Source organism: Labrus mixtus, chromosome 23 (assembly GCF_963584025.1).
Source record: "Labrus mixtus chromosome 23, fLabMix1.1, whole genome shotgun sequence".
In the NCBI taxonomy this organism is placed as follows: Eukaryota; Metazoa; Chordata; class Actinopteri; order Labriformes; family Labridae; genus Labrus; species Labrus mixtus.
The window spans coordinates 7,409,618-7,435,399 of record NC_083634.1 but is presented as its reverse complement, the minus strand read 5'-3'; the positions used below and the strand labels follow the sequence as shown (position 1 = coordinate 7,435,399).

At 40.5% G+C, this 25,782-nt stretch overlaps 3 protein-coding genes across 3 annotated transcripts in view; 2 read left to right on the top strand and 1 right to left on the bottom strand.

The window, feature by feature from the left end:
• Nucleotides 1-3,585, top strand: part of tm4sf5 (transmembrane 4 L six family member 5) — a 394,180-nt gene extending 390,595 nt beyond the window's left edge. The window contains exons 5-6 of the mRNA XM_061030908.1: nucleotides 1,020-1,212; nucleotides 3,292-3,585. Of these exons, the coding sequence (XP_060886891.1) occupies nucleotides 1,020-1,212; nucleotides 3,292-3,309 (211 nt within the window). The 3' untranslated portion in view covers nucleotides 3,310-3,585. The remainder of the gene's footprint in view (nucleotides 1-1,019; nucleotides 1,213-3,291) is intronic.
• Nucleotides 3,586-10,856: 7,271 nt separating this feature from the next.
• On the top strand, nucleotides 10,857-17,480 carry si:ch211-237l4.6 (uncharacterized protein LOC446130 homolog). Its single transcript, XM_061030653.1, has 3 exons — nucleotides 10,857-11,139; nucleotides 14,711-14,806; nucleotides 16,244-17,480. The coding sequence occupies exons 2-3, from the start codon at nucleotides 14,722-14,724 to the stop codon at nucleotides 16,414-16,416; spliced, it is 258 nt and encodes an 85-aa protein (XP_060886636.1). The 5' UTR covers nucleotides 10,857-11,139; nucleotides 14,711-14,721; the 3' UTR covers nucleotides 16,417-17,480.
• A 746-nt stretch (nucleotides 17,481-18,226) lies between these two features.
• On the bottom strand, nucleotides 18,227-25,608 carry mettl3 (methyltransferase like 3). The gene is made up of 11 exons (XM_061030651.1): nucleotides 25,374-25,608; nucleotides 23,236-23,429; nucleotides 22,699-23,160; nucleotides 22,051-22,226; nucleotides 21,347-21,560; nucleotides 19,811-19,998; nucleotides 19,248-19,286; nucleotides 19,025-19,133; nucleotides 18,747-18,812; nucleotides 18,546-18,658; nucleotides 18,227-18,464 (listed from the first exon to the last, which is right to left on the bottom strand). The coding sequence occupies exons 1-11, from the start codon at nucleotides 25,468-25,470 to the stop codon at nucleotides 18,350-18,352; spliced, it is 1,773 nt and encodes a 590-aa protein (XP_060886634.1). The 5' UTR covers nucleotides 25,471-25,608; the 3' UTR covers nucleotides 18,227-18,349.
• Nucleotides 25,609-25,782: the final 174 nt, after the last annotated feature.

The following is a 25,782-nucleotide window of genomic DNA, read 5'->3' as shown; positions in this document are numbered from 1 at the left end:
TTTTTTCAGAGCAGACTTCTTCTATTAACCACACATTCAGTTTCAATTCTACTGTGGAGGGTGAAAAAATAACTGTTTAGTTAATCAGTATGTCTAATAGTACTGAAACCAGTTTTTGGTTTTTTTCAGACTATTGTTCAAAAATATCAAATCTTATCCGGCTAGATTTTATAGACCGTCATAACCATTTTATCTGGTAAATACAGTTTAATCCGTTATCTGATTGACTTTTGTCTTCTATTTTGAATTAGATACATTTATAGATAAAATGTTGAATAAGTCATAAGAAATCTGCTGAATCAAGTGCTTATTGAACTGTAGGTGACAAAAAAGCTGCAGTTTTCAGCACTTTTAAAAAAACACCCTCTAAAGTGATTTTTTAATTTTTTAAAGAGGAGTAGGTCATCACCACTCTTGACTATCAACATAAAGCTGTACCTAGCAAATGATTAGGCGTTTGTTTGGAATAGAAATTGGGAATATGGGCAAAAACACACACAGAAAACACCATGTGGGCTGATGTGTTGTTTTAAACATGTAAGGGTAAAAGCAGTGAGATAACGTGAGCAGTACAGTCACTAGTTGGCAAAATGTGTTATCTTTGGTCAGAGCACAACTGGCAGTTTTTGTCTTGGTGCTAAGCTAACAGCGTCTGAAGATATATACACTGTATATATATATATATATATGCAATGACATGTTACTAAACAATTTTCACATCTTACTCGTGGCAAAAGTGAAACAGAAGATTTCACGAAATGTCACTCAATTTCTTAAATATTTGACAATTTATTCTAATGCTTCTCAAGTAAAACTCTTGATATTTCTTTTAAAAGTTTGTTCTCTTTTTTTTTCCACATGTTTTTTTCTCAACTCTGTACTTGTTCCCATTACCTCCTGACTGACATTTTGTTTCATCTCCAAAACTTGGCCTGCTTCACATTTTCCATAAATAGTTTTTTTTTTGTCGATTGTGTCTTGGCCACTGTTTATGTTTCTGTTACTGTTCTCCTTTGCAGTGGTAATGGCAGCTACCTCACAAACCAGACTATGTGGACAATCTGCGAGTTCCCCAAGAACGCAGTGATGTGGCATGTCGTCCTGTTCTCCATTTTACTGGCAGTAGGGATGTTGCAGCTGGTGCTCTGCGGCATCCAGGTGATCAACGGCTGCATAGGATGCATCTGCGGGGACTGTCGGGACAGCAAAGATGTAGGTGAACAAATCGTGATATCTCAAAAAAGGAGGTCCCACAGGTCATAAAAGATATTCAAAGGATCCATATTGGATATAAAAGTGGGAAGTACTGGATCAAATTTAACCAAGCCAATTTGAAACAGCATATTTTTGTTCCTCATAGTGCGCCAGCTACAAAAGACATTTCCTTACAGCATAGCCTACAGTGTTTCTTTTCTGCTGTTTTGAAATTCTGGGTTTCTATCAGGTCCACAGCTGATGGAAAACAGGAAAGGGAAATGTGTGGTATATTTGACCACTGCCCATAATATGTGCCCAAGGAAGTGGGTAGATTGGCAGGGATTGTAGTAAGAGTGGCACAACATATCAGGTGTGCATGTACCAAATGCACTCGTTCAAGCTAAGTGAATTGTTTGACATGTTGTGTCTTATCGAAGCAGCTCTAAGGATCCAACAGACAAAAATGGGACGGTCCCTAGTCTTTACACGAAGATAACCAGCTTGTTAAATGTTATTTCATGGTGTCCTTACTCATTGTATTCACGGTTTGTCCAGATGTGATGTCACCACGCTCTCAGTTAGTTGCTAGGTAACAGACAGTTGTCTTTTCAGTCTGCATGTTTAATACGCCTGAAGGCTAAAAAAGAAAAAAAACTAACCCTAAGTTAAATTAAGCTTATTCTCCATATGCAGGAAGAAGACTTAGCATTCCAGCTTATACAGCTACTAGCTTAAATTTAGTGGACAGACATGAGAGTAATATAAAGCAGTGGTTCTCAGCTGGTGGGTCGTAGAGCTATTTTCAGTGGGTCGCGATAGTGTGCCTTGAAAAAAGAGAGTCTGTGAAGCGACTTTTGTTTTGTTCAGTTTCTTGCTTCTGTCACACGTTTTGTACCGACTGAGGTCCGAGCTGCACAATTTATCAGTAAAGAAATCTGATTGTACGAAAAAATATCAGTAATTTGGGTCGCGGTTTTTCACGAAGGAGTTGGTGGTGGGTCCTGAGGCTAGATGAGTTAAGAGCCACCAATATAAAGGATACATTTTCACTTTTTGTGTCTTTTTGCACTGTTGTCAAAAAAAGAGAAAGAAAAGAGTTGATCAATGAACTTTAGAGGTGATCGTGGTCAGTAGAGGGACAGCTCTCTTCTTGTTTTTAGTTGTTATGTAAAGCTAAGCTAATTGGTTGGCAGCTGTAGATTACAGCTGGTTAGATTAAACCAAACTTCTAATTCCTCTTTTAAAACAGATTTCACTTTTACAAAAAACAATAAAATTGAAACGTAAACCTCCATTCAAAGGAATGAGCTCTAAAACGTTTTGTAAAGCCAGACTAAGTAGGAGCTGCTAGCTTGCCAACTCTCCCTGGAAAAAAAGCAGGTAAGTGCATTCTCAAATAAGGAGTTGGATTGTTTAAAGATAGCTCACAGAGCCAAGCAAACTCTCGATTTGTTTGCACTAAGCTCATCAGCATAGTTTTACCCCTCAGCAGGAAAGTCAATAAGCCGATGTAAAACCCTAACATACACCTTAAACCCCACACATTAGGAATCGAAAGGTTGAAAATGCATAAAAAACACATGTTACACCTTTTTTTCTGAAAAGAAGCAATGCTCTGATTTATCTTTAAGTCAATTCTTCTGAAACAAAGTACTTTTTTATTTTCAATCTGTTGACCAGCCATTAGCACAAAGGGACTTAAACATTGTGACTCAACATAAGTGTTAAATAAGTAAACTGAAAATCGTCAAAATATAACTTTGGTCATGTGCTTTTGAACAAAAATATATCAGCGGGTTGAAAATTAAACTTGGATATAACGCCTGGTTGAACATATAGTGATGACTGAAGAAGGTATTTGTGCTGACTTTCACTCGATCTCAAACATAATGCATATGAACACTAACGAGGCACGAACAATCTAAACTCTCTTTGTGCTCCATTTGTTTCATTTTCCCAGATTTCCACAAAATGTATTGCATCAACAAATGCCCACATGATGCTCATATTCATTTACAGCACTGTCAGTCATCTGTGAGATCACGTCCTGTCCCAAACAGAACACATAAACATGTGACTTCTGTCCTGTTACAGGATGACGGTGGATTGTGAAAGGGATGAAGACCTCACCTTCAAAAGAGCCAAGATTGTGCCTTGCATTTTATTTGCTTCTGGAAGTTTTGATTCAGGGATACATCTTCATGACATTTCAAGTAAATTCCTCGGCTTACTCCATTACTGTATGAGTTGTCTCCTAACTGATGGTTTTAATGTATTCAATGAATTATTTTGTGTTTCTCCATTGTATAGTACAAGATTAAACTTTATAAGAGGTGAATTTACCAAGCAAATTAATTAAAATATACATTAAACATTACTTACTATTTATTTGTGTGTATTTGTGTGTCATTAGTGAGATTCCTGAGACAAATGACGGCTCATTTGCTTCCCGCCTACACACTTACATCTATGGAACTATGTGCTCAAACTGTGACACTCTACAACTCTTTCTGGTTGAAGAACTTCTGCAGAATCACTGTCGATTAATCATCTCATTCTGGGCTAGACAGCCAGATCTAACAGGATTACTGCGCGCTGGGGACGATGTCAAAAGGTCAGCACGCCCCCTTTGGAAACATCGCACACTGCAGCTGCATACACAGGACACAATCTGGACCAGCAGCGCAAGTTAGCATAGGTGCAGGTTAAGCTCATAATCTTTTGTTGCCATGGAGCCTCTTCTTGGTAATAGTTACCTAACTTTCAAGTTAAAAGCCTGTTGCAGAGCTGCGGCTTGGTAAATATAGACACAGTGTGTTGAGGGAGGCCAAACAACACAAAGCTGTGGCTCAAAGCTAAATCCAAAGTATCTGGCTGTACAGATAAATACATGAAGATGTGCTTCTCATTAAAAATGACTTTTTGTATTTTTTAGTGACAACAGTTTTCAAACCCCCTTTTTCAGATTTTTCAATCTGTTACCATGTTATAAACCTCCAGGACATTGAGGGAAATAAGGTCTGTTCCCTATGTAGTGACAATAAACATTGGTGCAGGACTTGCGAGTGAGGAAGGAGCATATTGTTGGAAGAATTTGGAATAAAAGAATGGCAGAACAAAGGGAGGAAAACAGGATAGGGGCCCCGTTCTCATTGGTCTCTTTTCATGCAAATCGTAGCCCCGCTGAAGGAATTCGGAGATTCAAAGAAAGTTTTTTGAATGGTCTGGTGGATGGATAATTATACAAGTGTACACATGCACCGAGCAAACAGTGTAAAAACAGGATTTTACCAGCACAGTAGTACAGAACAACCTGTACAAGATAACTAAAGCTTTCAATTGAAGTCATATTTTTGCTTTGTTGAAGCTGTGCCGTCAGTATGCCTACATTCTCTCATTCCCATTAGTGTAGCAACAAATCGCAGCCTCAAACAAACAAAAAAGCAGCAGTCAAGCTGTCACCGGTGGTACAAACTCAGATGTAAGTAATAGCTCAGCAGTGTCCACCACCCAATTATTACGTCAACCACACTATCCACATTATGAATGAGTAAAGCCCAGCCACAAAGAACACAGTCAGGAAAACTCAGCAGTTTATTTTAAAACATTGTCAGCAAGTCTGACATTCAAACTGTTTCGACCTTTCACTTCACTTTCAGAACATTTTTGCCTGTCTATAATTTACAGAAAAGAGGCGTCATTAAGTTGGGGTCTTGTTTTTTTCCCATGAACAGATATTCAACTAGATTTACAGCACTCAGCCAAAACAGAAAAACAACAACACTAGTAGCAAGCTATTCCTGTTATAGCCTCAACTAAGCTGGATTTACTGATTATTTACATACTGATCATTTGTAGCTTAAACTATTCATTTAAAAAAATGTTGTCTTGATAATTTGAACTGTTGTTCTAAATAACTAAATAAGCAGTGATTACATTCAATCAGAGAAAATCCCCTAGCATCTTTATAATGCTAATGCTAACTGGCAAAACATTAGCAGGCTGGCATCTCATCATCTACGAGTTTAGCTGTAATCATGTTAACTTGTGTCATTGAACTATACTAAAATATATTCCGTAATTAATTATTGGCTAATTTAATTGTATTTATTTATTGATAAATATGAAATATTGATACAAAAAATAGAAGGGAATTTCTTAAAATAATGTGTTAAAATCCAATAAATGTCTATAATATAAAATATATATCTACACCCTGATCTATACCAAGACAATGTACAATATGTGCAATACAAGATCAAACTCAGGTATAAGTAAAGCCAAACTGCTCTTTGCCCTCAGATTGTCTTTCTACACACCTCATATTATTTACATCATATAGGGTACAACCATGTTAAGACTTGTCCCCCAATGCACTTCAGGATGAATGTAATCATGAGGAACAATAAATGTTGATGACATCAAAACAAAGCACAAAGCATGAGATAAGTGACATTCTCGATCTGAGAGGAGCGAGGCCTCTGGGGAGAATAAAAGAGGGTGCTGGAATCGACGTGTGTGATCTCACCCAGCTTCAGTCAGTCCAAGTCCCGGCTCCACAGAAACAAGTCAACATCAACAGAAAGTCAACAAATCTTGAGTGTGGGAAATGTCTGAGGGAGGGAACAGGAAGCAGGGAGCTGTAAACAGTGAGGATCATTAAACAAAGGAGACTAAACTGGTTTTAGTTTGTTCATACAGATTTTTGATAAGTCTCGGATATGGATGCTTGTATCTTAAAATATTTTAATATGTTCAAGACGGTATCTATATTTTTGCTTTAACAGAATTTCACAAATCACTTTAGGCAAATGTATTTTGGTGCAAAGGACTAACGTTTCCACGCACTGCATTTGACTCTGAGGAGGATGCAGTTTTGCCCTAAATGATTTGTGCGCCCCAGTACTTCTTTTGATCCTGTCTGAAAGAAGGAGCCCACTGAATTACGTTTCGACTGCTTTTATTTTGTATTTTAACATTATGGAAGGTCAACTTTTGCCCCGGCCTCCTATGTCTCTTGTTCTTTCTGTTGCTATCTTCGTCCTCGCTGCCATTTACCGCCCTTCTATTTCCGTCTCTGGGCCAGTGGAGCAGTGCTACCGAGGGATTAAATTACCAGCAAAGCTCAAATTCACAGGGGATGATGTCAGTATTGTGACAATGTCACTTTCCATTCGCCACCCCATTGGTTCCACTGTCTGAAAGTGTTTAATATCAAGGTGGCACTAAAGGCCAATTGAGCAGTGGGAGTGGTTAGGCTCCTGATATAACTAAGCCTATACGTGGGTTCACAGGAAGCTACACTGTGATCGTGTTCAGGCCATCACCAGACTGGCAGGGCCACTTGGCACCTTACAAGGAGAGGAACGAGTGACTGAATGCAAGTGGGGGACACTGCAGAAGGACCACTTGACTCCTTGTGAAGGCATGACAAAATTGTCAGTGTAAGTTTGGAATCTGTTGCACGTGGGTAATAGTCTTTCATATCTGAACTCCTGCCTCTCAGTTCTGAATCGTCCTGCAAAGCACGTACCATAGTGCGTGGTATCCAGATTTGGGTTACATACCTGCCCCACTTCATCGTGTGCATGTCAGGTCAAAAATGATCTCAGGATTCCTTAATGTTGCTGCACGTAAATCATTTCCTATAAAAGGGGTGGATCTCATGATGGGGAATGATATAGCCGGGGATAAAGCGCTGTCTAGCCCTGAAGTTTTGGATGTTCCTGACACAAGTGAAGAACAAGATGAACTGACAAAAAGTTACGCTGAGGTGTTCTCTGTCAGTCACCAGATCCCAAGCTCACTGCCGGTGATGCTTTAGTTGTTAATTGAAGCTCAAAAAGCTGATGCTTGTACTTCTATGCGTTATTCTGCTGCTAGAGAAGAAGCAGACGAGAAGGAATCACATTCCTTTTATTAAAAAAAAGGGGTTTTGATAAGTAAGTGGGTTTCTTGTCCTAAGTTGACAGAGGAAGGTAAGGAAGAAGACTGGGTTACTGTGTATCAGATAGATGTCCTTTCCATGTACCGTCACAATCTTCTATAGTTTGACATGGTCTGGTCATGCAGGAATCACAAAAACTCATACCCGCATTCTCCAACATTTTTTCTGGCCAGGATTGAAATCTGATGTGTCGAGGTTCTACAAAACTTGTAGTACTACCACCTGTCCATCTCAGTCCCATACCTGCAGTGTGAGAGCCTTTCGAGAATGTTACTGTTGTCTGTGTTGACCCACTTCCAAAGTCTAGGTCTGGAAATCAGGTCCTCCTTTCACTGATTTGTTCTGCCACTCGTTTTCCTGAGGCCATTCCTCACCGTAAAAATCACTTCACCAACTGTAACCAGGGCCATGCTAACGTTTTTCATGTTTGGCCTTCCAAAAGTATGGCGGCCGGTAGAGGTCAAACGCTCAGCAGCTGATGAAACGACATACATTTAGAAAAAACGCGCAGCATATATAGAAACGCTGCACTTTCAAAAGCAAACACAAACTACCACAACAAATGCAAAGAATGAAGCGCGCTGCAAAGACACAAACGCGCTGCAAAGACACAAACGCGCTGCAAACGAAACAAACGCGCTGCAAACGAAACAAACGCGCTGCAAATAGACAAAAAAACTGCATAAGCATCAAACGCGCTGCAAGTAAAGAAACTAAACTTAAGTCAAAACACACACAACCAGAAAACAACTGCAAACACAGAAACGCTGCAAGTTCAGCCTTCAACGGAAGTGCTCCAGGCCTGTAGGGGCGCTGTGGATCTGTTCATTTACGAGATAGAGTAAGAGAGACAGCTAGGAACAGAAAGTTATGTTTAGATAGGGGAAGTTGTATCGTTGAAAGACACAGAATAACTTCACTGTTACTGAAACGAGTCAGACTGGGATTTTGACATCGGGGACGAGAGTCGAGTGTGGGTCTGTGGCTGTAGCCCCGGGATGCCTGGAGCTAGTGCTACCTCTGGGGCTATGAGCTCCAGCTGCAACTTATCCCTCTGCATCCGCTTTACCAGCCTGACACTTCGTGCTTTCACCATCCACGGTGTCCGAGTTGAACTCGCTACTCATCTCTTTGCTACAGTTTAACATTCTCCCTGTCATCAAACACTGACACTTTACCCACGGAGAGCCCTCTGCCCCGGGCCTGACAAGTTCAAAATCCTGGCAGACGGAAGTCCCGTAGCCTACTCAAGCCGGGCAACGGTGCCGGTAGCCGGGCAGCCAACTTAGCAAAGCTACCGCTCAACAAGACCTCATTTCTCAAACTTGTGTGTTTTTCCCCCCTACATGTTATAAAGAAGTGTTGCGCACAGTAGAAAGTGGGGCAGAACCCCGGTGTGTGTTTTGACTTAAGTTTCGTTTCTGTACTTGCAGCGCTTTCGATGCTTATGCAGTTTTTTTTGCCTATTTGCAGCGCGTTTGTTTCGTTTGCAGCCTTTGCATTTGTTGTGGTAGTTTGCATTTGCTTTTGAAAGTGCAGCGTTTCTATATATGCTGCAGGTTTTTTCTAAATGTTTGTCGTTTCATCAGTTGCTGAGCATTTGACCTCTACCGGCCACCGTACAAAAGTAGTACAAACTGAAAGAACTTTCAGTCCAAAGTTTTTAAACAAACCGTGCAATCCCTGGTTATTCAGCACATTGTGTCTAGTCCTTACCATCCTCAGTCACAAGGAGCACTAGAACGCTGGCACCAGACCCTTAAAGCCGAGATGAAAAAGTATTGAAACAAGCATGGCACCTTGCACATTCATGGAGGTTGTCCTTTAAGCAACAGCTTCATTTGTATTAGTTTAAGCACAAAACTAAGCTGACAGGAATATTTTGGGCACTGGGTGGTAAGTCATGCCAGTAATGTATTCAGAAACATACACTTTCCAGCCAAAATAAGCTGTACTGGAGACTTAAATCTGGGTAGTCTACAAACTGTAAAAGATTTCAAAAAGCTGTATAAAAGAATCATGTGACCCACTGAAAGTTTACAATTGGTCTGGAAGTATGCAAAAGGTATAGCCTTTAAAGTTAGGGGATTTAAAGATTCATTTGATACACTAACCTAAAAATAATGTTATCCTTAATATTCTTAAATATATTCTTGGAGGTAAAAAAATAAGATAGGCAGAAATAAGCAATTGTCCTCAACTGCTAAGTATTTATTTATATATGAAGATGCATCTGAGTGAGACAGATTTGCCATGACATTAAAGTTCCTCATGTTTAATTTGAAAGTATACCTTTAAAGCTGCTACGCTTCAAGTCGGCTGCTTTCCTATTAATCATCCACACATGGTTGATTTGTAATTAGAGACGATGTCCCACTGAGGTACAGCATGTCTCTCCTTCACTCACAGCCACAGGTGTAAACCCATGCATGTGTGCCTGTGTGTGTGTGCACATATTGAATTGGAACACGTGCACATCAACAGGGGTTAGACTGGACAGCCACACAGTCATTTTAAAGCTGCTGTAAAAACATGCAACAGATAGAGATAAAAACCTTTTACTGCCACTTCCAGTCTGACCTGATTACAATCAGACTCATATGAACTACTGTATAAGGGAAAACATTGAATAATGAACTTGTGGTTTAGTCCCTCCTGCAGATTACGCTTTGCAATACAAACTGTTTCCTGGGTGATTTCTGACCAGCAGGGGCAGATTCAGTCTGAGAACTCATCTGGGTAAATTTCCACTACGACAATTCCTCCAACCGGAGACATGAGCTCAGTAGAGAGCTATAATGCAGCAGTAAACCATGGGTCATGAAGAGCTATGGACTCCCCTGCCCATGGCATGCCTTCGCTTTTATCTGTCATATTTTTTGGTCAATTTTTAAAAACATAAAACCTGTCTTTAATTGTGATCGAAAAAATAGTTTGAAGTGTTGGGTATATACGATTTGTGCTCATTTGTTTTGGCAGACGAGGGTAAAATGCAGCAGACAAACAGTATGCCTCATCAGTGCCAGATGGTGCTAAGTACACCAATATTCATTGACAGCATATCTCTGACCCGACCTCTGGATTTCCTCTACAGCTAGGTCTTTCTTCCCTCATTTGAACAGTTCTGTCTCATAACATTTTTCTCATAATAATTTGTGCAGTAACTGAATTATGTTACTAGTACTTATTTCATCATCATGTTGAAGAAAAACTGTTTCTGTCTGTTCAATTGAGTCCAAAACAAATTGTACATTATGGAATTTTTCTTTTTGTCAAGTGTCATGAGATAACTTTTGTATGAATTGGCACTATACAAATGTATCGATTGATTCAATCCTGTCAGTACCAAGTACACATTGTGTGATACAAAAGAGGAGAAAAGATGACTGATTCGGAAATAATACTCTTACAGATAACAAGGAGTCTATTGTTAGAATACTAGCACCCTGCTGACAATAATTTAAGAGTTTAAATCCCCTTCACTCATGACCTTCTTAGCGTGCACATGACTTAATCCATCCTGTCTACATGGTAGTGAAGTTATTTCTGATTAAAATGTGTGTTATCTGTAACAACAGCAGCGCCAATTAGGTGGAGGCAAAACAGAGCAAAGCGCATGTGCGCATGATGAGCGTGTGTGTGTGTGTGTGTGTGTGTGTGTGTATGTGTGTGTGTATATGTGTGTGTGTGTGTGTGTGTGTGTGGGTGGGATGGGTGAGAGTCAGCGAATCAGGAAAGTAGTGGTGAGGAAAGGAGGGTAGAGAACGAAGGCGCTGCAGCTCCAGCAGGGATTTGGCTATTTAAAGTCCAGTCACACAAACCTGCAGGACGCATGAGGACGCAACGGAGCAGGCGGGACACACACTGCTGAATCCCTTTTTTTTTTTTTGAAAGAAGGGGAACGAAGCGAGAATAGTGTATTAACATCCGGAAACTGAACAAGAAAATCAGATTTCCAGTGCCTGGACTTGAGGTCTGCAGGTTTATTTCGCTAGGTAGGTAAATGAAACTTGTTTTGGAGTTTTGGAGAAGGAGGTGTGTCAGTTAGAGGGCTCTGTTTGGTATGCTGGGATCTTTTTTTTTTTTTTTGATAGTGTAGGACAGGCTACTGTTTCCTAAAACCACTTTTTTTTTTGCACGCTTGAATGCGCCAATTTGTTGTTTTTAACGGACTTGTCAGGCAGTTTAATTTGCATCACTGAATTGACATTTTCCCTTTCTTACTTAAATGAGAAGAAAACGAGTGTGTCCACTTCTCACGCTGCCATTATGTAAACAAGCGCGTCTTTAATAGATTATTCACAGAGACAGAGGATATAAATGGCGCGTAGTGTTCCACATGAAGGGTTAGGTTACTGTGGATTAACCTGTCTGGCGCAGCGTTTCATTCAACCTTCTCACCTGACGCGCACAGAGAAGCCTCCTGCACGCTTATCTGAAAGTTTTGCTTTTATTGTCTACTGTGATGCAATTTGTCGCCTGCATGAAGAGGAGTATTATTATTAACAACTAAGAAGTGTAATAACAGGCCAAACAATACAACAAAAAAAGTTGTAAGAGAAAGCAAAAGCAGACATAGGCCTGGAGGTTTAGAGACTTTTTTATAGACTATATGCAAATTATTAGAGGCGGAGGTGGGTGGGGAAATATTTCATATTGACTTGAAGTAGCCACATTTTTGAAAGCCTATTTTATTTTTTATGCTCTAATTTATGCCAGCTATCCCTTTAGGTGTAATGAATTTGATTAAAATCCGATTGTTTGCTGATGTAAATAGAAAAACATTGTGCATACACAAAGCATGTGCGTCATGCAGCCTGACAACCGTAATTAAAAAAAAAAAGAAAGGACTGAGGGAGTGTATAGAAAAGGGGAGCTCAGAGGAAATGTTAAGAGTACTCTGTGCTCTGCTGCACATTGTTTACACAGCAGAGAAAGGGCTGAGTGTGGAGCTGTGAGGGGCGTTTGCAGGGAGAGAAAAGTCCCACTCACGCTTAGAAATTGAGAATATGTCGGGATCAAGCTGCAGCAAACATGTTTAAGTCGCCCTGACACTTTTTTTCCAGTAAAAACACGCACACAAAACAAACGCACTTAAGATTGTGACAACTGTTTGTGTTTCTCTGGAGGGGATTGGGCAATCTGTCAGTGAGCCTTCACTGAACAAGTAGAATTGCATTTTTTCAGGTGCTTGCATTAGACGCTGGCAGATTTCGAGGAACATTTGAGGAATCCATTCACAAATTCAGACCTCAATTGCCTGTTTCTTTTTTCACTTTTCATGTCCTCTTGAGTATTGTTTCCATCATTTTTTAGCCTCCTTTTTCAATCATGTCCTCTCTGTAAAATCTGCTTATTTTTACTTCTCTTTTCTCACCCTCTGCTGGGTTACCATTATGGGCACTGTCTGTGTTTTCTGAGTAGGTTTTGTGTGTGTGTGTGTGTGTGTGTGTGTGTGTGTGTGTGTGTGTGTGTGTGTGTGTGTGTGTGCCATCTGAGCTTGTTTTTCTCCTCCAGGCTCCTAGGCTGCTATGTGCTGCCAGACCCCCACAGCCACTGATCTGAGCCCAAATTCCTCATTACTGACTACGGCCTTAATACTATGTGTGCTTTTGTGATGAACAGCATTGCACACACATCTTTTTAATAGAAAAAAATAAAAACCTATTCATTATAACACCAAGAATTTAAAAAGTCTGTGTGGATAAACATGGTCTGTCCTTGTTCTAATACTTTGAGTTTAACTGACTGAACCTCTTAATTGACCCAAACATAATGGATTTCACTGTGTCTGTAAACGGGATACGATTTCACAGCCACACCTGCATGAAAGTTAGAAGGGAGGTGCCATAGACGGTAAAGAAAAAGAGAGCCTTCTTTATGTTCAACTTGATTAAAAAAAAAAAAAAAAGAAAAAGAAATCAGAGATACAAGGAGACCTCAGATCTCCAGCCTGGTTTGTTTGTAACATGTTAGAGGTGCTCTAGTGTGCTATGTGTGAGTTGTCACGTCCCCCTGTTATTGAGTCAGGCAGCACTGGCTTGACAGTAAACAGTGGGGGGGAAAAAAGTGTGAGCCAAACACTCTTATCCTTTTGTTGCAATCACAGTTTCCCTTTGGTCATTTCGAATCCAAACCTCTAAATAAATCATGAACAATGGATGCAATTGATTTTGGCAATTATTACAGACTCTGCTTAGTCAATTTGAGATTCACAAACCACTTTTTTTTTCTGGTGGTTTCTGTGTGTCTCTGGAGATGTATTTTGTCTACTTTAGCATCAATGCAGTCATTTCGCAATTTTTGTAACTTTGAATCTGATTTGCCATCTGTACATTTGTTTTAATGTTTAACCTTTTTGCGGTTCTTGTTTTTTCTGTCTTTGTGGATCAGTAACCCCTCAGACTCCACCTCTTGTTGATGTGTCAATCCTTCCATCCATCTTCTTTTTATTTTTTTTTACAAGAGATGGTTTTTATAGCAACCCTTAGAGATGGGAAAAAGATCTAACAGTCCAAGACAGACTGATTTGTGCTTATACCCTGTCACTGTACAGTTTATCATCTCCTGTCACAGAGTAAACCAGAAGGTATTTCAGTGTAATGGAGGGACTTTTTAAATGATTTGTGGAAAGTAAATGTGTCATCCCTTTGTTCACTTGAAAAGCATGCTGGAACTTTTAACCAAAGCTACCTCTGTACCTTCTGATGCTTGGTTTGGTTAAAGTTGCAGATCATAGTTTAGGTCATTTGCAGCAGAAAAAAACTCATTACAATTGACAAAGTTGACATCAATCACCTCCCTCTCTGTTCTATTTCACTTGACCCCTTTTCTAACCAGATTAGACTAAAATACTTGATTTTTCACTGTAAGTAAATAGAGCTCAGTGTCAGCATGTGGCCTTGGCTTTATCTTATCAAGTGGAGGTACCACAGATAGAGGTCGGATCCTCAGGGAACTGAGTCTGACTTGTTGCTTCACTTTATCTGCACAGTATTTTTAGGGTACATGTAAGTCCACTCCAGATCTGCAACGGGATGGACATAAAGTAGCTAAACTGCAGCTCTGCTCTGATAAAAGGACCTCTGCTGGTTATTCAGAACTTGCACCCAGCAGATGAGCTCTATGTAATCTGTCAGTCATTTTCAGAAGAGGGCTTAATATTTTGTTTCGTCTGCTATGGCCCATTGACGTTCTTGTCTGGGATTAGACAGCATGGAGGATAATGATGGTGGCACAGTAAATACGGACTGATCAGCTTGGTACTGGGACGGTGCCATTCAGTGAAATTGTCAGCTTAAATTAGACCATCAGGCAGCTGAGGTGCAGGATCATAATTCCATTAAAGTGTGACCTGGTGAGGACACAAGGAGCTGTCAGGAGGCCCTGCAGGTACGCTGTCAGCAGGTCAAGGTCACTTAAAAAGGCAACAATGGGAGATGTCGGCATGCAAGATAGTGTTGAGTTACGTGCAGTCCGAGAGTGGAAGTAGCATGAGGATATCCTCTGAAGTGATTATTTGCTCACCTCTTATCTCTTTGTTCACTTCCCCCTCTCTCTCTACAGACATCGATGCTATGGGAGTGAAGATGCTGCAGTGTTTTCCTTTCTACAGACGCTGTAAAGAGCGCTGCAAGAGTAGGCAGTGCCCCCCAGCAGCAGGTGAGCCGGGACTTCACTTTCATTATTTAGGATGTCAAACTGAGACCTGGTTCAGAAAAAGTCTCAAAGAAAGAAAGCCTATTTCTCAATATGTATTTATATTCTTAAGTCTTTTTCATTACAGCATAGTGTTCACTTTGTATGTTTCAGCCTAATATCAAGTAAAACTGACGACTCAGCAGCTTTTTAGGGTATGGCTACCTATGATTTAAACACTGACCTGCCAATCAGTCTACATCAAAGTGAACCTACAGTCTTGTTTGAATGTGGTCACTTTTGGCCAGTGTTGGGCACGTTACTAAAAAGTCGTAACTTACATTTACTTGTTACTTCTATGAAAAAGTAACAAAGTTACTAACAGTTACAGTTATTATAAAAGTAGTTACATAGGAAAGAAACTTCAGCGTACCTTTATTTGCTTCCATCCTCGTATTAATGTTCATATTATTTAGTGCTGCTGTGGCAGAATTGAGCTGTGACAACTCCAAAATTTCAAACACTAGTTATTTTCAATATGGTATTCTACCAATCTCTGAAGGCAACAGACACACACAAACAGTTGATATGAAGCACGTCGACATACCTGTCTATCAGTCTACCAGTCCGGCTTACAGATGGTGGAGCAGGCGGTGTTTTAAACAAAGCTGGCTGTTTGTCTGGAGTGTCTCCTCCTCGGGCCTGCACCTGTGCGACTACAGTTCTTGTCATTTAACTTGAGCAGGGAAACAGAATGTTGATGTTTCTGAGACAGAAAACTGACGGCTGAATGATCCCGTGCTCCTGTTTGTTTACGGAGCAGCTGCGCTAACATTAGTGTAACCTCGCTTTATGTTTCACAAAGTAAAGAGCAACGCTTTTAAATCTTAAGTAATATGAACGACGTTGTTGAATCTGGAAAGTAACTCATTTGTTACGTTGCCCCAAACAGTAGTGGCGTTACAGTAACGCTTAACTCAGTAACGCGTTACTCCCAGCACTGTCATTGGCTGTACAAAAAAACAAGATGTCGCCCATGAGGCTTCAAACTGTAGTTCACCAACAAGTGGATAGAGTAGCAATGACTAATTCCACTTCTTGGACAGCCGAGTCCCAATTCAAGGATAACATTCTTCAAGGGATCCAGGCCAGGAAGGACCCACTCAGACCACTCAGGCTGCACTGAAATGACACAGTGTGGTCTACATGAGGTTTCCTGGTTTGCGTCGTCAGCTGTTCCAGCGTCAATCTTTTCTCATGTTGCCAAGCAGCTTCGACTGCTACACTGGAGACAGCAAACAAAACCCCTGACACAAAACGTTACCCATTATCACTTAAATGTTTTTCTTTAACCATTTGTATTGAAAGCTTTTAAACCACTACTTACATTTAAAGTTGTACATTTAATCCTATACAGCCATATAAAGCCTGATTTTCTGTCTCTTGTCTTCCACCCCTCAGTTCCCATTGACGAGATGAAGCCCCGCCTCTCCTCCACCACATCCTGGGGCAGTGACAGCGAAGGAGCAGGAAGTCTGAGTCGGGGCTCCCAAATCTACTTCTCCACAAAGGCCAGGCTGTCGTTTAGACACCAGCTGGACAGCAACATCAACGCAGTAGACGCCACATATTGAGGAGGCTGGGAAGGAGATAATTGGACTCCAGAATCAAATTTCTCTGTTGCCTGTTCAAACTTGGGACCTGGGAGCCTGATAGCCGAGCACCTAACATGAACTGTAGTTTTAACCCTTCTTTGCTTGCTGCCATAAAAGAAAAACCCTCAATGAGAGTTTTGATTCAACGAGGAAAACAGACTGAAAGGGACTTTGTTCTTAACATGACGTCAACTGGGAGAAGAAAGAGAAGACAAAGAGACTTGTTTGCGGCATTCATAGCCAAAAAGTGCACTACTTTTTTTGTTTTCTTATGGGAAGCGTTCTCTTTTTTTGGGGGGGGAGGAGGGGGATACCTTTGTGAAGAAAACTGCTAAGTTTTCAATCCGGCAATTGTAGGTGTTTCACAAAGCAGGACAAAAGACTCAGCCTTCAAAAGGTATAATTATGTTTATCTCCATGTCACCCTGATCATTACCAGTCTCCACCCTAAGGGATGGAATCATGTATCTAAATCTGATGTTGACGTTTCTACTGATCTGACAAAACACAGAACACTCACAGTGAAACATTAGAAATTAACCCTAACCCGAGAACAAATGCAATACCGTCCTTGTGGAGAAAACAACAGGTTATATTTGCAAAGTCAAAGTTTCTCTGCAGCTGATTTTTTTTTTTGGCTTGCTTGAATTAAAGCGGCAAAGCAAGACTAGTTTCTCTAATGCATTTTGACAAACATGTTTGACTTCTGCTCACTCGGACTAATTTCTTATGTTTGTATATTTTTACAATAAAACAAAATCTCGGTTTTGTTTGACATTAAAATGTATATACTGTTTTTTTTTTTTAAATAAACTGTACCAAGCAGCAGATGTTTTTTTTAAGGATGAAAAGGGTTCTGTGTTTGCCTGAGATAAACTGACATGAATGAGATTCTGAATGACTGTTAAAAAAGAAAAAACCTGCTGAAATTGAAAATGTTTGTACCTTGATTCAAAAACGACTGTTCCTTTTTCAAACCTACAGTTTGTCTAATGACCCGTTACTCTTTGCTAACAAAATAACAAATGAATTACACAAACGTATCCTGTGTTTTATGTGTTGTGATTTTTATTTATTTTTTTAAAAGGTAGTAGTGCCCAGGTCACACCTGCTACCTTCTAGAACCGCCCCTGCACAGGTTAGAAGTGAAGAGGGGAGTGTGCAGTTAGCTTCACTGTGCGACCTTTACACTACGGAGTTCCCTGAGAACTACACACAATGGGTACTTCTGTCTGCACACACACCACCATGGTACCTACTCTGAAGCAGGAGCTAAAAAGGTTCCTCCAAATGACTGCAGTGCCCATTATAAACACTTTAGCCCCGTTTCGACCGGAGGAGCTATGGTCTTTTTGAAGAAGTACTGAGTTTTGACCAAATCTACCCGGGTAAATGTCTAGTTCCAGTTAAATAATCTACTCTAATAAAAAGGCCCTGCTAGGGGTTTTGTACTTTCTGACGGTCTAGGGACTTTTGGGGCAGGGCCTGCAGGGCTGAACATCTGATTGGTCAGGCTCTCGTAGTGTAGGTAACGTCTGATTGGCCAGGCAATAGTAAGCGTCAGCGCCATGTTTAAAGATTTCAGCTGCAAGCCCGTTGTCTAAATGTTTTCATCGCGCTGTGAATCCAAAAAGAAGACATATGACTGCTGGACTGAGGACGAGGTGCTGGCCTTGTGGACCATGTAAGGACGCAGAGGACGACATTCAGCGTGTGTGTCAGAGTTTCATATGGCTTTTTATTTTTTTTAAGTGGTCCACCTTGTTCATCTTTTAACTAAGACACAGACTGTTGTTTATCTTGTAAATGAGATTTATTTAAGAAAATTTAGTTCACCTGGTATAAAAAAAAAAAAGAAGAAAAAACAGTCTCTGGACAAACGTCTCCAAACCTGTGACCACTGATAAAGTCATCACTGCATGTTTTTGGGTTTGGAGATGACGCCGTCTGGATACTGCTCCTTAAACCGAGCCACGACGTCGGGATCCAGGAGATGGATGCCGTCGAGCTGGTTTCCAAGCGTGACCCTTACAAGAGAAAAGGGAAAAATCAGTCCATGTAAAGTTAGCACAACAGTTACATTCAATTAAAGGATGACAATATGTTACCAGTTCGGCTGGACGTTGTGGGGTCGACCAAAAAGCTCAATCTTCCTGGTGCCGGGGGAGAGTCTCTCTATCATGCCGTAGATCTCATCTGGTTTGTGACTGGTGGAGCGGACCTGAAACAGAGTGTTGTGAGTTGATTAACCTCTTGGGCTGCAAATCATTTTAGGATTAATACAAATAACAGAAGATAGAATTATTGACCTCTGCTACGATGACATCGCAGTCCAACCCTCTGTTGAAGCCTTGAGGATTTCCCTTCACACCCACCTGAAAACAAACAGATCGTTTAAGTTTTATACGTTCTTTATTTCACACTTTTTCTGGCAGGTTTACAAACAACACATCCGCACAAGCTCACTCCAAAACACGTCCATGTTTCACGGCTGTGCCTCTGTTGGCAAGATTCCTTCATTAAATGTAATAATTGTAACAGTGTACGACAGACGGTTAAAAATACGAGAGGATACACTTGAACACACCAGGCAGTGCTCCTTCCCGTGGTTCAGCCAATGTCCCGTCCTTCCTGTGCGGATGATTCTCTGAAGCTGGTTTGTTTTCACCCAGATAATTTCATCAACGCGCTCATAGCTGAGGGAAGGAGAACATATGTTTCAAAAAGGCAGCAAATGCATAAACAATTGAATCTGATGGTGTCCGTATTGATTCACAGATGTGATTTGATGTAAAGAAAGAGATACCCACCCCCAAAGACTGAGACACTCTCTGCCCAGCTCCATAGCCCTGCGGGAAGAGAAGTCAAGTAGATAAGAGTTTTGAGCAGACACCCATCCAAATATTTGACAGTGCAGGCTCAAGTTGTGTAAATTGTGGACTAAGTAATGTTACATAAGATAATGGACATGACTACGACTACTTTATTTAACTAGGTCAGCGCTTACTTTTATTTGTGGGAGCAGCTTAAACTTTAAAACAAATGGAAATGTAGATGTTTGGATGCTTGGACAGTTAGTTTAAAGGGGACATATTATGAAAAATCCACTTCTACAGTGTTTTTGAACATATGTTTGGGTAACCTGAGTGTCTACTGACCCACATAATGTGAAATAAATCCGTCCAGTCCTTTCTTCTTTGGTCTGATTAAGTCTTACAACATGGAGAAAAATGCTCCGCTTCAAATTTGCTCTCCTTGTGATGTCACAGTGGGATTCTTCCCCTCTTTTCCTCCATACATGTTCAGTACAGGCATACATAGTCTTCAATAGTGCATAGGAGCTCCGCGGGACTGTTTTTGCTGTCGTTGTTACCTGCCAGTGACCCAGAGGAAGAGGAAGCCGTCATCTTGCAGGATTGGGATGTTGAGTTTTCTCATCTCATCGTCTGTCAGTGTACCGTAGGGGAGCTCCATGTGGATGTCCCATGGAGGGTCAGCCATCACCACGGCAAACTTTCCCAGGATGGACACATCCAGGTAGCGGATATCGCAGCATATCCACTGTATAAAAAACAAAACCACAAAAAAAAAAAAACATCTGTCAATTGAATTAACCAAGGCAAGTTTATTTCTATAGCACATTTCTGCAACAAGGCGATTCTAAGTAATTCACCCAACACATCAAATGAAACATTCAAAGAAAACAATTAAAAATGTCTAAAACAACCATTAACAATAACAGAAAGGATCAATTCTGAAATTTTTTTTTTTTTAAAACAAGATCTAAAAGAAACAGAAATATGACATTAAAGGCAGGGTTGGTCATTTTCTCCAGATACACTTTTCAAGATTCTGGTTGAATTTCCTGACAGACATTAATAACTCATGTGCTCTGAAAAAGGAACGAAGAAAATCCGTCATCTGTAGCAGCTGGAAGCATGTAAACACTTTGACCAATGTCTGCCACGAGGTACCAATCTGATGAACCAATCACACGCCTCCCTGTCTCCCTGCTCGCTCTCTAGCCCATGCATGCACGAGCCCAACACTCAAAGCATGAGCTGAGCTTTGCTTCTGGACCAATGGCGCTTGTGCATGTAAGTGAGGGGGGCATGGCTTTTGAGGGAGCACAGAGGGGAGATGGTGGGTGCAGACGGAGCACTGAGGGAATGCTACTTTCAAAATCATGCTAGTTTTCGAAAAATTACCAACCCGTCCTTTAAGTGAAAATAAGACATTAAAATACACAATACTGTATATAAATGACCTCAAATGTGTAATGTAGGGATGTTATCTGCTCTGAAGACCCTGACGAAAGAGTCTTAATATACCGACAGACAGATTTTGTGCTCTACTTACTCTCTGATGTACGTTGCTTTGGACAAAAGCGTCTGCTAAAAAAGGAATTGTAGATCCACCTAGATGCCTTATGGGAATGGGTTCTGTTTAACAATCCACCCTTGAATGTCTTCTCAAGTATTAAGGCTCACAGTCTCTTCCATCTGTGTCGAGCACAGCCCAGGGGTGCCATGGAAAGCTCACACAGGGTTGCTGTGGTAACACTGTAACAAGTTGAAACTACAGCAATTGGGTCTGTCGATAATAGTGAAAGATTACTTTAAGTAATCAGCTCTGCGCGCTCGCAAGAACCAGGTGCTGCTAACTGATAAGAGTCTCATTGTCCCGCCAGACACAGTCACAGTGTGGTCTGGCTTAATGGAAATGAATTCTGTTTAACAATCCCCTCTAGAACGTCTTCCCGAGGCTCACAGCTTTTATGGAGTCACAGCTCACTGGCTTGCTGAGACTTCCAGATGCACACAGCGCAACTCTCAACAACTGCAAATTAAAATGCCTAGAAAAGAAAATAGGAATATAAATACAAATATTTTTGTCTTTTCTTCTTCACCTGCGAGGGGAACAGTTTTCCCACATTGCTGTCTGCGTCTCCTGCACACAGGGCGAGCTCGGTGGCTCCGGCCTGGGGCCCCAGCAGACTCCCCTCGGCATCTGGAGGGCTGTCGATCTCATAGTGGACGTATTTACAGGTGTCCATGTGGAAGCAGGTGTTAAGGAAGGAGCAGTCGCCGAGGCTCTCGTCCGTGTGCTTGTTGATGATCCGACTAAAAGGAAAAACAACGAGCAGCGTCAGAACATGTTGTTGTAATGTCTTTTTATTTAAATAGCTTCAGGTTTAAAAACAAAAACAAAAAATCCCCCTTTCAACACTTAAGAAGTTAGAATACAAGAACAGAAATATATATATTTTTTTAATAAAAGGTTTAATTTCTTGTCGACTGTATTTTCTTTGGAAAGTTATTTTTTGCAATAACAGTCCAAATGTTGTTCTTCAGGTTGTAATATTTTTAACCTTGTTAACAGTGACCTCTTCAGGACAATGAAGTCGTTTCATTTTACTTGATTTATTTTTCGGGTCATGTGGAAAAACACTGGACCTAAACGCATCATTAAAGGAGACATGTGGTAGACAAACTGCGCTCTAAGGAGTCTGAGGAAAAAAAAACATTTGATCTTGTTAAATAAATTTAAAAAAAAAAAAAGATCAACAGACAATAAAAACTTTTACAGCACAGTATGCTGAGAGACACTGACCGGAAGTGCAGCTTAGTGCACGGCTGAGGCGTGTCCCCAGAGCGCACACACTCCTCTTTGGTCCCATGGTCGCAGAACTCCTGGACCTGAGCCCGACCGCGTGATCGGAACTTCTCTACGATGGACTGCTCCTTGGCTGTGCTGGCATTGAGCAGCTCCAGAATCTCTCTGCTCACCTGGAGCACAAGCGGCATATATTTAAATCCTACAAACAGACTAACATGCTTTCACTTTCTGGTTATTATGAAGTCATCATCACACAATAAAAGATGGCTGCCCTGAAGCCTAAATCATTGATATACCCTAATTGGCCAAGGTTTTGATGCCTTCATACATTTTGGTGTGAGACATCAGATTTCCAGACAGTCAAATAAAAAATGTGATTCCTGCTCAAATTCATTGATAAATCTGGGTGCATCACAAATCTTTCCCCTGCAGAGCTGCTGACAGCTTTACCGGACGTAACATCAAACAGCGGACGGCGGCAGAGCAGGATGTGATGTCATGTTAACAATTTAAGATACACTCTGGACATCCTTATTTCAGAAAGTGGTCCTTCTGTCACCAGAGCGGACAGAAGGGGGCGTTCATCATCATCATCCAGTTCTTTCTCCTCTGGACACATTAATAGGACACCTATCTTCCTACCTTCTTGCTTTGCTGCTCTTTAGTGGACTGTTGGTTCAGCAGGCTCTCGATCTCCATGTCCATATGTGACGACTGGCTCTTACTGCTCCTACCCTTCTTCTCAGCCCCGCTCCCGGACGCTGAAGTCCCCGCCAGCTGCGAGGAGGAGGAGGCCGGCGTCAGAGAGGAGAAGGAGGCGTGCGGAGGAGAAGAAGCGGAGCTCTTGAGCGAAGGCGAGAAGCCCGGCGATCTTTTGTGTTGGGTTTGATCCTCTGCTTTTCTCTTGACGCCGGCTCGTTGGGCTCCGGCCCCGGACCCGATCATGGCCCACAGCTTCGTGTGGTCCACTGATACAACCACTGAGGAGGAGGAGGAGGAAGTAGATGAAGAGGAAGAGCTGGACTGCCTGACCTCGATGAGCTCCTGAGCAGAAAACTTGAGCAGCAGACTCTGGATGCATCCGTGACTAACAGGCGCTTCAGTCTGTAAGAAGAGAAAGACGCCTTTATGATGCAACCAAAACACCTGCGAGCATCACGTCTGTGATTAAACACTTACACTGAGATCATTTGTTATAGCAAGGGAGTCTGTTGGCATAGGAAGACTCAGATCAGACAGGTAACCCAGCAGCCTCTTCTCTAGCTCGGGGTCTGGTGGTTTCTCCGTCTCTTCTTGAGGGAGTAAAGGTGCAGACGGAGCCGGGCTGTCACTCCGGGCTGCCGAGCTTTCCGTGCTGCTGCTGCCTCCAACGTCTTAGCGAGAAGACACAACAGATCACATCAACACTTTTTTTATTTCCAAACACATTTTCTAATCATGCATGCCAAAGTGAAAACACTTTACCATAAGAAATGTTTCACAATATTCAAGGGCCCATTAGACATTTGACACAGCGTGCCAGTTCTAATGTTAATCCCTCTATAAGAGTAATAGTTTGATGCATGCTTTAAAAGTCTATTAACTATTCACGATGTCCACATTTGAAAACCATACTGACAAATTGTGTTGCTCCATTAGAACAAGAATAATGGACATGTATTCATTCATTCATTCATTCATAAGAAGTTTGAAAAGATTTCCATCTATGATCTGGATTTTTGAAGGCCCGATGGAGCATAGCTGAACTTCATCTGTATAATTAATAATGAAAATGGTAAATTAACTTGAGCTTGTATTGTGCTTTTCTAGTCTTCATGTGGCTGCTGTAAAATATACAACAATAATAATAATATTATAATAATAACTTTATTTATATAGCACCTTTTAAAAACACAGGTTTACAAAGTGCTTTCACAAACAAGAACAAACTAAAGCAAACACAGAAGAACATAAACAACAGCAAGAACATAACAAATGCAAAATACTAAAAATAATTAAATACAATTCAACAGAAAAGAACCCAAAGTGCACGATACCCAACAGACATATATAACCCGACCATCACAAGAACCATGATAAGAACCCAGGCAACACAAGAACCCAACAACACGAGCTGAGACCAAGAGGACCAAAGATTTAAAAATATGTAAGAAACTAAAAGAGCTGAAAAAAAAAGAAAAGATAACAGCAATAAGAAGGTAAGAGCAGTAAAAGAAATAGAAACAAGTGGTTAAAGGATCAAAAAAAAAAAAACTATAATATTAATACAATTAAAAAGTAAATAATGATGAAAAGAATTATCATGTTTTAGATCGTGTTTTTACTGTTTATGTAAAACCATTGACTAATATTTGGAGCTGAAATTATAAGTTTATCAACAGGAAATGGACATATAGTGACAATCGATAGTAAGGTCACTTATAAAGAAAAAAACACTTCATAGTTTGGTTCAATTTCCCTCAAATGTCTGGAATTTCTGATTTTATAATATAAGTAATGCTGAAGATAAATAAGTCCAGGCATACATTGATTATATCACATGGTTAAATCAAACATTTAGGATAAGGAAGGGTCACATCAGCATCATAATGTCGATGTAGGGCCGAGCGATATGGACCAAAACTCATATCTTCATATTGATTAGCTGAATGGCGATACTCGATATATATCGTTATGTATTTTATTAACAGTGAAAACACATGGAAAAATAAACTACCTGTTTGTGAATTTAAAAAGTAATATTATAAAATAAAAATGTTCCTTAAATACAATAAAAGAGAGAGAGAGGAGGAGCAGACAGTCAGTCATCATCATCATCATTGACCTGGCATCTCTGTAACGTTATTTTAATGCAACATAAACTATATCGATATTAACAATATTATCTTACCTTATATCTTGTTTGAAAATATATCGATATATCTTAAAAACTCGATATATTTCCCAGCCCTATGTCAATGTGCTGAAAATAAATCGAGCTATAAATTCCTCTAATGTGCGCTTTTCAGTTTCCGGATTAATAAAACAAAACAAATGTTTTGAAGATGTTATCTTTTTTTCTATTCAAGTATTATTATTATTTAAATCAAGAATACATACCTAAGTTAAATCCATAATAAGTTATAACTATCAACAGCAGAAAATGAATGTACCTGTTGAGACCCAAACTACTAAATCTATTTGTTTTGTTTCTACAGGATTCACTTTGTAATCTGTCCGGTTTTCATTGTAGCATTTGCTGTGTTTGTTTTAGTTCTTGGTCCATTAAAGAAACATTTAACAGGTAGATGTGATGAATAAGAGAATCTGTGTTGTACCTGAGGTGAGCTGGTCTTTCCTCCGCCGCTGCAGTCTCTCCCGCAGAGAGTCCAGCTGCTTCTTGTGCGCCTGAATGTTGCTCCATGTGTCAGACATAACGACCTGAATTCATCCACAATTAAAAACACTATTCCTGCTCTCACAGAACAGTGAAGTTTAAAAACAAGGTGAACACTGCCCGCCTTGTTTGGAGCGGAGAATGTATGGTACACGGTCGGAAAGTCTCGGGCCAGCATCCTGGTTGAAAGATTTAAGGTTCCGCCCCCTATGGTTCCGCCTCGCTCTCTGGATTTAAACGAAAATGCTCTTATTTTCTTACCATCTAAATTTACAGGATTTTATTTTCTACTCGATTTTATTACACGCCGCATTTCTTAACAAAAAAAAACAGCGAATGATAATCTCAAT

Bases quoted from the DNA above. Each gene is read 5' to 3' on its own strand.
- si:ch211-237l4.6 (XM_061030653.1), top strand. From the start codon at position 14,722: ATGGGAGTGAAGATGCTGCAGTGTTTTCCTTTCTACAGACGCTGTAAA. The intron at 14,807-16,243 runs GTGAGCCGGGAC...TCCACCCCTCAG, and splicing joins GCAGTGCCCCCCAGCAGCAG to TTCCCATTGACGAGATGAAG.
- mettl3 (XM_061030651.1), bottom strand. From the start codon at position 25,470: ATGTCTGACACATGGAGCAACATTCAGGCGCACAAGAAGCAGCTGGAC. The intron at 19,999-21,346 runs GTGAAGAAGAAA...TTTTTTATACAG, and splicing joins GAAAACTGTTCCCCTCGCAG to TGGATATGCTGCGATATCCG. The intron at 18,659-18,746 runs GTCAATAATTCT...ACTCTGTTTCAG, and splicing joins GCGATGTCATCGTAGCAGAG to GTCCGCTCCACCAGTCACAA.